Source organism: Danio rerio, chromosome 1, assembly GCF_052040795.2.
Source record: "Danio rerio strain M-AB ecotype USA chromosome 1, GRCz13ab, whole genome shotgun sequence".
In the NCBI taxonomy this organism is placed as follows: domain Eukaryota; kingdom Metazoa; phylum Chordata; class Actinopteri; order Cypriniformes; family Danionidae; genus Danio; species Danio rerio.
Genome location: NC_141021.1, coordinates 20,156,598 through 20,169,542, shown reverse-complemented (window position 1 = coordinate 20,169,542; position 12,945 = coordinate 20,156,598). Strand labels below are relative to the sequence as shown.

General features: G+C 33.4%; 1 protein-coding gene across 13 annotated transcripts in view; it reads left to right on the top strand.

Moving 5' to 3' along the window:
* Positions 1-12,945, top strand: part of tbc1d1 (TBC1 (tre-2/USP6, BUB2, cdc16) domain family, member 1) — a 119,898-nt gene that overhangs the window by 58,910 nt on the left and 48,043 nt on the right. For all 13 annotated transcript variants that reach the window (XR_015476499.1, XM_087237049.1, XM_087237047.1 and 10 more), the window contains 7 exons: positions 2,300-2,389; positions 3,536-3,640; positions 4,053-4,185; positions 7,899-7,990; positions 8,557-8,667; positions 11,479-11,589; positions 11,725-11,811. Coding sequence is in view for 12 of the 13 variants with exons in the window: in XM_087237049.1 (XP_087093175.1) it covers positions 2,300-2,389; positions 3,536-3,640; positions 4,053-4,185; positions 7,899-7,990; positions 8,557-8,667; positions 11,479-11,589; positions 11,725-11,811 (729 nt within the window). In the remaining variant the exon portion in view is untranslated. The remainder of the gene's footprint in view (positions 1-2,299; positions 2,390-3,535; positions 3,641-4,052; positions 4,186-7,898; positions 7,991-8,556; positions 8,668-11,478; positions 11,590-11,724; positions 11,812-12,945) is intronic.

The window sequence follows — 12,945 nt, the reverse complement described above, 5'->3', positions numbered from 1 at the left end:
TACCACAGGGTTTGGTAGAAGGACCTGTTCTTTTTATTGTATTTTTATATAAATATCATTGATCAAAATGTCAAACTTTTATTTCTACGTTGAAGATACAGTTATATACTTGTATAATGATAATACGACCACACTTACAGCCTGGTTATATGTTGTTCATCATAACTTGTTTACTTTAAAAACTAGTTTTAAATGCTAACAAGACAAAACCTACAGTTGTTTTCTAAGTCAAAAACAATCAGTTAGAAAGGTTTGAAATATACTTGCAGAGGTGGCTGGATTGAAACACCATTTACCCACATCACATAAATAGTTAACTCTATGCGACAAACAAAGCGTTATTTAATATTTGTCCAATAATAAAAAACAATATTTTATTAATTATAACAGTCATACACTGTTTCTTTTCAATGGGTTAAAGTAAAAAGACTGTTAAAATGAAAAAGAAGTCTATATCTCTTTTATGCTATTCAGCAGTAGGCATGGGATGATAACCGGTTTCAAGGTTTATCACGGTTTGGAAAAGTCACAATTTTAAATGGCTAGAATTTTTTGTTATATCGTTCCAAAGGTATATGTAAGGGTTTTTAAAAAAATGTTTTTTTTTTTATTAAAAAAAGAGAAGAAGTCAATTATTTATTTAAATTATTTACCCTGACATGTTTACTGTCTCTAAATATTATACATGTTTAATTAAATATACTTTGTTCAATAGGTGTAAAAAAGTTGTTGTTTTTTTACCCAGACATTTAAAAAGAACTCAATACCGTGAAACCATGGTATTTTTATCCAAGGTTATCATACCATCTGAAACTTATAATGGAGGAGCCATTCAGGAGCCATGTGCACCCAAGGACAGGTCAAATCAGGTCAAATCTGCTTCTTTCAAATCTCTTTCTTTCAAGTTTAAAGAAAACTTGAATGCCAAAGCATTTGAGATATATACAAAATATTATAATATATTGACATCATCAAATTAATAAAATATACAGCAAATGAGAAATAAATGACAGAAAAAGTAATAAAAGCAGACAATATCTCTAAAAATTACAAGATTTAAATGTGTAGATTATTTAAATAAGGCAAATGTGTTGAATTACCATTACTAATGGTTTATATTTTGCAGCTTTAAATTAAAGAATGAACTATTTTATGTTTCTCTTGCGACTGTGCATCCTGTCCGATGCGAAGCCAAATAAAAGTAGGCTAAAATAAAAGGGTAATGCAAAAACACATAATGACAGCTTTAGAAAGCAAAAGCAAAAGTCGAATCCTGAACATTTTAAGAGCTTTAGAATCTCCGGTTTGTCAGCATGTCCCAAAAAGGTCTCTGTGGGTCTGCAGAACATGTCAGATTACCTGTGGGAGTGTTGACAGTTCACACGCACACGAAATGGGTTGAGATAAGATTTTCCACTACTTAATTGATCATGGATGTTTGGTTATATTGGGCAAATACAAAAAAGTGTAAAAGGATGATAATAATAGTACAAAACAAAAAAAAACAAAAAAACGTGTGACTAAATATACTTAACCAGTTGTTAATATACACTACCTGGGCGGCCCGCCCAAGAAAAATGTGTGTGGGAAGCACTGCAAATGCATCAAAGTCTTTTACAAAAAATTACTACTTCTCAAGGTTTTGAGATCGAATTTGAGTCCCAGTACAGGTATCTTGGAATCTTATTAGATGACTCCCTTTCCTTTGGCCCTCATGTTCAGCAATTGGCAAAAAAACTAAATGTAACTTTAGGCTTTTATTTTAGATTTAAATCTTGCCTTTCTTGTGAAGCTAAAAAGAAGCTTGTTGCTGCAACTTTTATGTCTGTATCAAATAACGTGTAGTCAGCTGTTCAGGGGAAACAAAGAAAATAAGCATCAGGATTCAGGACAATGGTTTATTATCTTGTCTGCTCTTCAATGAATTTCTTGTGTGAATGAATGCTCAGTGTTTTAAAGCGAAGAAGTTATGATATCATCTGTAGTACTAGAGAGAAACACTGGAGTCTGCTCAAATAATATAGTGGTTGCGCTGTGGTTTAGTCTCACAGAACAAATATGTGCTTGGTCAACTGGTAAATCCCATCACACACACACTCACACAGAGTGATTTGAATTTCATATATGATGTTTACTCCGTAAAATAGCCTCAGCTCTGACATCATTTGGTCAGCATCCAAGGAAGAGCTATCATTAACAGCTTTAATAAACATGCATGCATACAGTATATTTAGAAGAATTACATTCTCCTTCATTACACACATGCACTAATTTATAAATATGTGTCTGTCTGTTGCAGATTGGGCGATCTCAGATCTTTCTCGTGAGTCCTGACACTAAGAAAGTGGCCATAGAGAAGAGCTTCAGAGAGATTTCCTTCTGTTCTCAGGTCTGTCATGTTTTGGCAAGCTTTTGTTGTGGCAGGTTAATTATATTTTATGTGTTCTTTGTGACAAAAAAATAGAAATCATATCTGTCAGGCAAGATTGAGCAAGACATCTCGTTCGATGAAGTCATGACATAATAAACATAAATGAATGAACACTGAAAAGAAATCAGCCCTTTGTCTCTGCACTTGTTCAGACATGTTTTGTAAATATTCTTAATCAAATATGGCTTCTTATAATCTAAACGCATATGCCAAATCAGGCACTGCAGCAGATTAGGGGATAGTTTACAATATTACCAATATGAGCTACTGTGGTTTTGGTCATATACACTAGTACTACCATTAAGAGGTTTGAGGACATTTATATTTTATAATATTATATAATATTTATATATTTTTTTGTATTTTGTATCATACGTTTTTTTTTGCTATATAATTTTATAAGTAAATTAAACATATATATATATATATATATATATATATATATATATATATATATATATATATATATATATATATAAATAAATATAAATATATATATATATATATATATATATATATATATATATTACTATTCATAATAAATAAATATATATATATATATATATATATATATATATATATATATATATATATATATATATATATATATATATATTTATATATATATTTATATATATATATATATATTTATATATATATATATATATATATATAATAGGGAGATATTTATATAATTTTAAATAATTATCTTAGTAATCTTAAATAAATCTTAATAATTCTAAAAATATGTCTGAATTTCACAATCATGACTTACATTAATTAATTGATTAACTATATAAATAATTATAACACACTATATGTATTTTTAGCACAGAATTCAGAAAAAAACTTGCTGGATGTAAACTCGACATTGCATTAAACTGTGAAGTTACAATTGCAAGAAAAAAACAACTTTGAGTTTAAAAAAGGTCACAGTTATTTTTGTTTATGTAGCACCAGAAATAATCTTCCATACATTAGACAGCTATTTCTAAAACATGCAAATAAATACTGAACCCAGTTAAGTAGTGCAATTATGCCTAGGGGGATTAGAAGTGGCCTCTTGACTCTTTTATTCCATTGACTTTCTCTTTCTCGCTTTAGGGAATTCGTCACGTGGACCACTTCGGCTTCATATGCAGGGAGTCGGTTGAATGCGGAGGCTGCCAGTTTGTTTGCTATGTTTTCCAGTGTGCAAACGAGGCTCTGGTGAGAACCATGGATAAGATGAAAACATTGTTTCCATCCGAAGAACATTCGGAACAGATCCTTTAAAGAGGACAGAAGAATGTGTTCTGTTCTATCTTTTCTTTTTCGTTAAGTCAGGATGAAAATACAGTACAGTGTTTCCATTTGCACTATGAGGACAATGCACATTTTGTGTTGTACAAAATACAAACCGCAAATCACAAAATACAGCTACTAATGGCATACAAAAATATTTTGAATCAGTAAGTTATGATCCTTCATATAGTGAAACAAATGCATCTGGCTTGTTTCAAACAAGGATTCACTACATTATGGGATTTATGATGGTAATTAAATAGAATATTCCACGGGGTGCTATTAACCCTTTCTTTCAAAAGTTTCAGCTCAGAGCTGCTGTGTTCTTCATGTTCAGGTGGATGAGATCATGTTGACTTTGAAGCAGGCGTTCTCTGTGGCCGCTCTCCAGCAGAACAGCAGGACCCAGAGTCAGCAGTGTGACGGCTGTCCCCTGCAGCAGCTGCACAAACTCTGTGACAGAATAGAGGGTGAGACGTCTACTGTTTGTCATTTCACTCAACTCTGTCATGTTTGACCCATGCATCAGCCTGGACTTCTAATGTTAGTCATGCACTCATCTGACATCCTGATGAAGTTCTAGAGAGCACACATATCAATTCATTTGGGATATTGACCATTTTAATGTGGTGGTGTCACTGGCCCATAAACATTTCCTAATTGTTGTCAAACTATTTATAACAAGAGACAATTGAATCATATCCTAACATTAAAACAGCTGCCGTAACTCATTGTTATTGTTTACATGTCTTAAAATGGTCTATAGTTGTTGGTTCTCTGTGTATGCAAATAGATTTGTGCTTTTTTGAATGAAAGTGACTCCCTTTCATCTTTCATAAAATTAGGCATATTCTACTTTATATAGGAAAAAACATGTACTCAAAATCATTCAAAATGTTGAATTTTTTTGTAAGATGCTTTGTGAATTATATTCACCAAGACTGCTTTATTTGAGCAGAACATGCAGCAAAAGTAGAAATGCTTTCATAAATGATTCAAAGCTGAATAAGCTGATGATTAAATTTAGGGCTATATTTTTACGATCTTGCCGCAAAGTCCAAAGCGCTGGGTGCAAAAGAATTAAGGGTGTGTTTGAATCCACTTTTGCTATTTTAAGGACGGAAAAATCCACTTTGCGCCACGGCGCATGGTCTTATAGGGTTGAGCTTATTCTTTTAATGAGTTATAGGTGTGTTTTGAGAATAAACCAATTAAAGCCTCATCTCTCATTCCCTTTAAGAGTCAGTTGCGTCGTGCCATAACTCATTTGCTATTTACATGACGGAATTTGTAGGTGGAAAAACAGAGCACTTCACTAGCAAGAAAACTGTTACACAGACCATCTACAGGCAAGAATGAGAGATGAGCCTCCTCATTCTTTACGTTCAATTTCACTCTCCTCCATGAGGACGTGTTGTACGCACAGACATCCGTCTATACGTGATTAATTTCATTTGTTAAGCGCAAAGATTTGTATCAAAACTATTTCTAAATTCAGTTCTAATTTCCAGCAAATGAATAAATGAACAATAATAACGAAATGTGTTAAAAAAAAAGTTCTTTTCAAATACACATGCTATGCCCCATATGGTCTAAAACTTGACAGGTGGGCAAATCTAAGCTTGCTTTTTAATAAAACAAATATAAATATGCATGTAGTAAATAAAACTCTACTACTAATAATATTATTTTACAAAAGCAAATAGTCATGAATAAACTAAAAAAGCCCTCCAAAATGAAGAAGGCATGAAGGCAGTGGTTTTTATATTTATGTAGGCTGGAAAATAATAATTTTTGTTATATGAATCCAATAATTCTATTTCATTTGTAAAGTATATTTGCGTTTTGTTGTACATCCTGTGTGTATTAAGCAATGTTTAAGCGAGACTCACAGCTAACACGCTCTGCGCTGGACTTAACCTCCTCTAAGCTGGTCTATTGAACAGACTATTTTAGTTCTTCAAAATAGCAACGCGCCAACAATGCACCCCTGCTTTTTTAGACCAGAACGCCTATGGGCGCACATATGAGCGCAGATGCATTTGCTATTTAAACATCCTGCTACAAAACCTTGAAACAACTCTTGCGCCGAGCTGAATCTAGCAAACAACAATTGCAACAATTTTTTATTTAGTGTAGCAGCATAACCAATATTATATTTCAGCTTAAAAGGGATACATTTTTCACTACCAATTAAAACTCCACAATATTGGACAAAAACTTATATTGCGATATGTAGTTTGTCTGCAGTATATGTTGCGATATGAATATAATTTCACAAGATCTCAAATAACTCTATTTAGGATTAATTTATATTTTTACATTGATTGGGATTATTTTGTGGAGGTGTATCTGCATTAAGTACAATACAACAAATACAAAAGAACAATTGAACAAATCCATTAATTTTATGCTTTTCTGTGAATCTAACATTTTGAGGTACAGAAATGTAATAATAACAGATAAAATAAGACTATATAGTGAAGAGTCTTCATTGTATAACTATAAATAATTACATACAATTATTTTTGGGGTTTATAACCTCTTGGTTTAAGTTTGCTTAAATCGTACACAGTCACAGGTCTAAAAAAAAAAAAACACATCCAAATGAAAATCATTCACTCTGTTTTAGGGTTGAACCTTGTGATGACTATGCAAATCACATGTGTGTGACTATTGCAGATTGATACATTGTGATATCTGTGCTAAAACAATATATTGTGTAGCCCTACTGCTAATCATTTAACTTTTTTATACAATATGTATAAAGTTTTTATTGTATACGTGTTGAGATATCTAGAGAGTTCAAGTAGTATGGAGTAGAGTGTATTGGATCACAGTTGAGCCATGATTCAAAGAGATTACAACCCACGGTTCGGAACACAAGTAACCCACGGATTACTTACTAGATTTTATTTTACTGTTAGATTAATCCCACATTTTTAACAATCGCAGAGAGATTGCCTCTCGCGTCATTTAAATTACATGTATGAAAGCATTTAAGCTTTTCTGTAAATTATAATGATGACGGAAGAAGTTGCTGTAGGTTATTCGGGATGTGGTGTGTTTCTTAGGTTATTGGAGGTGTTTTCTGTCACTACTTGTTTAGCCTGCATTAATGCATTTGGTGCAAGCTGCACAATTAATCATTATCATAATCAGAAAAGATCGGGATCTCAACACCCACGCAACATAAGTTATAAATGATGGGGACTTGCATATGTTTATCAATCTTTGAATCACTGCCTTGAAAACCCAAAAATCAATGAAGAGGTTGAGTCTTCAGTCTTTTGAGTTAGTTATGACATTACAAACAGTCAAATAACACAAAAGTACTGAGATAACAGTTTATAATTTAGATATAACCACTGATGTTTATGGTAAGATTACAATCACAGTCATATGCATTTAACTTGACGCTCAAAATTGAAAGTTGTAGGCAGCAATTACATTATTTAACTAATAGGTGGCTATAACCAGCCATCAAAAATATGTCACTGAATAATTCTTCAAAAATGATACATCTTGCAACGAAACATGAAGTTTTATGAATGAATAACTGAATCATTTCTTAAAAATGAGACTAAAAATAAATATGGGGTGTACAAATTATAATGTTAGATTTATAAGTTTAGCGTCATCAGCAACATTAGCAGTGACAGTGAATTTTCACAGTACTGAATATTTTACAATTTATTTTTATTCAGGTTATTATTTTTTTATTTGTTTTGTAATAAATGTAAAGCAAATGACATTTGTCTGTCTCTTCCACTTTTTGGCTGATCCGAAAAATGGTCCGATCCGTGACTAAACAAAAACATAATGTGATCCGAACCGTGAGATTTGTGATCTGTTACACCACTAGTATGGAGTCAGGTAATTAAATTACTTATTGTGTTATTGGATTACTTTTTTTCTGACAAGATAATTAGAAAAAGTAATATATATCCAATTTTAAGGAGGCATATACTAGTAATTGTTAGTAAATACTTAGCAATTAATAACTTTTTCGAAGTAAATTCCCCAAAACTGACTGTAATCATATCAGAATAACAAAAAAATCTTTATTCAGATCATAAATTAGAATAGATTTTTAATTCAGAATCAATTCAGGCTGCAGCAGTGCACACTTGTCTTTAATTCTTTGTAGATGAAGGGATGACTGTGTGTGTTTTATGTGCAGGTCTTCATCCATCCAAAGCTAAGCTGGAACTGCAGAAGCATTTGGCAGATCTGGATAATCAGGAGCAGGCAGCTGTGTTTGAGAGCACCATGGTGAGTTCAGTTATTTCAGTCTTCAAACCGCTACAACACACCGCACAAATACGCTTTAGCTTCCCTATTCTTTGGATTAACAGTGTGTGTCAAATCCTCAAGTGTGGCATTTGAGGAATGTGTGTTTTACTGTTTAAAGGGTGTGACTTGTATAAATTAAACCAGTTTGTCCAGTAGTCTTGCATACTGAAACTACACTTAACATGAACATTTATTAACCAAGTACATCAAGCGATATCTTCAGAGCATGAACTTCCTAGCTTTTTTTTTTTGGACCGGTTTAGGTGTCGTATTTAGGGTAGAACAAACAGGAAGTTTGAACAGAAATACAATGCAAAATGATATTAATATGACCCAGTTTTAACATAATTTTTATGTATGTAATAATTTTTGTCACGTTAAAATGTGCATGTTAGCATATTGGGGATTTTTGTGTGAAGTGTATATTTATATATTTCTGCTCTCTGCTGGTCTTATTTGTCACACACTGTATGTTTTCTAAGGTCATTGACGCCACCTTGTGGTTATTTGGAGAAATGAAACCTTCATGTTTTGTGTTTGAACAGAAAGCCAGGCCTAAATCGGATCAGGAGGAAAATGAGTTGATTGTATCGTGTCTTAGACGGATGTACGAGGACAGACAAAAGACACACACACACAACGGGCAAACAAAAAAGGTAAACCTCCATTTTATGGACTGATGGACACTCTCAATATGTCTCATTATAGCTGGGCTAGAAAATGATAATGATAAATAACGATAAATAATAATAAATATTCCAAATATAACTATTTCTTTGATCAGTGGGGTGTATGCACACAGACTTTTAATTTTCAGTCAGCCCAAGTGGTTCCAATGAACTGACTTCACAATCAGCCAATTTGAATGTTATCATTCGTTTCAATGGGTGTTATCGGTGGTGATCAGCTGATAGATATGGGCCAGTGGGGGCCTTCTGCACCTACTAGTAGTAGTAGTAGTTCATTCCGATGTGGCGACCTCGGATTAATAAAAAAAGGGACTAAGCCGAAAAGAAAATGAATTAATTAAATTTCCCATTAATTGTATTTTATTAACGTCTACCCCTACCTCAACCCTAAACCAGTCGTCACAGTAATGTAAAAACAGATCTGGATCTGGAGTCTTCTTTATTAGTATAGCTGATTAACCATGAGAATTATTTATATTATTTATACAATTTTCCATTAATTGTATTTTATTAACGTCTACCCCTACCCCTACCCCAATCCTAAACCCAACCGTCACAGTAATGTAAAAACAGATCTGGATCTGGAGTCTTCTTTATTAGTATAGCTTATTAACCTTGTGGATGGATGATAACAACCCTTTGAGCCTACCATAGGGACAGAAGGCTGTTATAATCCATCCACAAGATTAATCAGCTATACTAGTAGAAAAGACTTCAGATCAACTGTTTATCTCTTACACCCCATTCACACGGGGCTTCAGCGTCAACGCTTGACAGAGGGCATGTCTGAAGTTGGGGCTGACTCGATCCATATAGCAATGAAATTAGTCAGCAATCGGTTACTATCTGAGCTGGTGTATTTAGATACAGTGATCTGATTGGCTGACTCTTCCGTCGGATCCACAATGTAGTTCGGCAACGCCTGACGTCACACATTCATAGTGAATGGGAAGCATTAAAGCTGACGCCCCATCTGAAAGGGGCGTTTGGCACTGAAGGGCCTTATTGGCCCATAGCTATCAGCTGATAACCACTGATAACGGCCATTCAATCGAGTGATCTTCACTGCCTCATAGATATACCATATGAAGTGTTTCTCAGACCAGACAAGAAGCACTGCATTAAATTCCATTCCCCCTCCCCATGTTTTTAAAATATGAAAATGTATTTTACTGCAGTAGTTTTTGCGTTGACCTGCTACTACTGACGGCACTAGGGCTTACGTTAGCACTTTCATCCAGTTTTATGCTTCAAAGCTCATCAGTTTTACATGTTTGCAATGCAAACTGTTTATCTGTTCATGCAAATTGCGCTAGACAGCAGTGTAATTGTTTGTATTTTTTCCCACATGTGAATAGTTAAAGACAGGACCAAGAAAAGAGCTTGAATTTAGCTAACAACACTTTGCAAATTTGTTAAAGCCACATGAAACAACGCTCATGTTCTTAACGACATTGACAAACAGGAGAAACACTGCCATGAACATACAGTTAGAGGGCTATTCTATAGATTTACCATGCATTGACTTTAGTACCAGTAACTGCAGCATGGCATTGTGGCGAGATTGGTAGATATAAATACAAGTTGCATTATTTAATTAATGTATACATGTATTAAACATATCGAAGAAGTCAATAATTACAGTAATTGTTGATATTAAGCCATAGAATTTGTATATTTGTATTTAAATTTAATATTTTCAGCCTATTGTTTTTTTGTGCATGTATTATTAAAAAAGTAAATACTTACATTTCAAAATGGTAATAATGTATTGTTTGCGTGGTTTTATCTATTATTTTGGACAAATAAAGACATGTTTATTGGTGACAGTGTTTAATTTGAATAAAATTTTACTCAGTTTTACTCAGTGTAAATGTGCACTTGCATCACGTCCTTAAAGTCAGCGTCACACGCCCCTTACTCAACTGCACTGACTGGAACAAACATACATATGGTAGCACCCGCCTCTAACCTAGTGGAATAACAAAAAAATCTACTACGTGTGTGTAAAATGTAAGTCACGTGACATACTTCCCTTCACTTCCCTCTAGGTATTTTTAAATCACAAAAACTCTCTTTAAAGCGAACCCGAGCACAAGATAGGCACCAAAAGTTACAAAAACACAGCAGCAACAAGCAACATGGATACCCCTCTCATCTGGGCTGTCATCACTGGAGCGTTTAAATAACACCCATCCTCTTCTGATTGGTCCACTCGGGAGAACTCTGCCAACCAATCGGAACACCTAGATTTTAGAAGTACAGGAGACAGCAAATAGAAACAGAAAGGGGAGGAGGGAAAAACAGAGCAACACCCCCAGGCATGTAACAGGAACAAAAACCTTGATTTAAAATCTCCACTTAGAACCTTTAGGGATGTAAGAACTAAATTTCTCTGTTCAGATATATTTTTAAGGGAAAAAAAGCTGCCAAAAGATTTAAAATTTACTCGATGCAAGTTTTATAAATGTTTATCAGTATTAAAACTATACAATGTTTTTCCATGTTTTGACAATAAGAGTTTTAAGCTAATTTTTAAACTTTTAAGCAAAACATTTAAAGAATTACTGTTTTAAAACTTTTCGTTATAATAATCAATATTGGGTAATATAATTTTTTTTTTGTCGTGATAATTTTTTGGCCATAATGCTCAGACCTTGTATATTAAACAATGTAAAGTTTGAACCTTGCTAAATGTACAGCCTGGTTGTTTGAGTATTTGCTGTCAGTGCCTGTTTATATATAAAAGTGTACACCTGCATGTGTTGCACTTCTCAGGATGTTGTTGTGAATGCTGAAAGCAGCGTGAGTTCTAGCCGTGTTCGTCTGGAGGAGTTCAAGTCTAGAGCTAAAAGATCCCTCACTGAGTCACTGGAGGGGATCTGGAAGGTACGTGCACATTTTGTACATTATGTGCTCATCTGCCACTAACATTTAAAGTATGCAGGCCTTAAGCAGATTTTGTGACCTCAGTATGTTTAACTGTGCAAATGGACTTTAATAATGTTTGTGTTCATATAACAGGGTGGCAATAAGTCAAAATCCCAGAGGGAAAACAGTGAAGGAGAGAGCAACTCCTCCAGTTCTACCACACTGAGCAGCACACATCAGGTTTGCAGATCACTCGCATTATTTTTTTATTATGTTTTCTGTCATAGACTGATCTAAATTATACTGACATTAAATGAGCGGAATTGCATCAAATTTACACTCTTTAAATGGCAACAAACACTTATTTGAGTTAATAACGGAATTGGAATAGATGAATAATATTATACAGTTAAGGTCAAAAATATTAACCCCCTGTTTATTTTTCCCCCTAATTTTTGTTTAACGGAGGGAAGATTTTGTCAACACTTTTCTAACCATAATAGTTTTAATAACTCATTTCTAATAACTGATTTATTTTTTATCTTTGTCATGATGACAGTAAATAATATTTTACTAGATATTGTTTAAGACACTTATACACTTATACAGACCTATACAGTTTAAAGTGACATTTAAAGGCTCAGCTAGATTAATTACTGTAGGTTAATTGGACCGGTTAGGGTAATTAGGAAAGTTATTGTATAATGATGGTTTGTTCTGTAGACTATTGAAAAAATATATTACTTTTAGGGGCTAATAATTTTGACCTTAAACTGTTTTTTTTTTTAATTTAAAACTGCTTTTATTCCAAACAAAATAAAACAAATAAGACTTTCTCCAGAAGAAAAAATATTATCAGACATACTGTGAAAATTTTGTTGCTCTGTTAAACATAATTTAGGAAATATTTAAAAAAGAAAAAAATTCAAAGGGGGCTAATTCTGATTTTGTGTTATATACAGGGATTTTTAGTGCTATCTGTTATTTATTAGGATGTCCGTTGAGTCTTAAAAAGTCTTAAATTCAATAGTATAAATATAAGGCCTTAATTTGTCTCAAAATGTCTTAAATCTGTATATAAAATAGGGGTGTCAAAATTAAATGTTTCTTTGGTGCAATTCAGTATCGGTTCAGTAATAATCATAACCGGTTATTACTGACGTCATTTACCTCATATGCGCTCTGTCGCAAGGGAGGCGATCGCGAGTATTTACAACACTCTAACTACTTAAAACTCATAAACTGTGCACAATTTCACTGTGTGTGTTTGCTGGATCAGTCTTTCACTGACATATTCAACAAAAGCCCCTATTTCACTGAGATTGAGAGAATGAAAGTGCTCCATTTCTCTCTCTCTCTCTCTTTCTCTCGCTC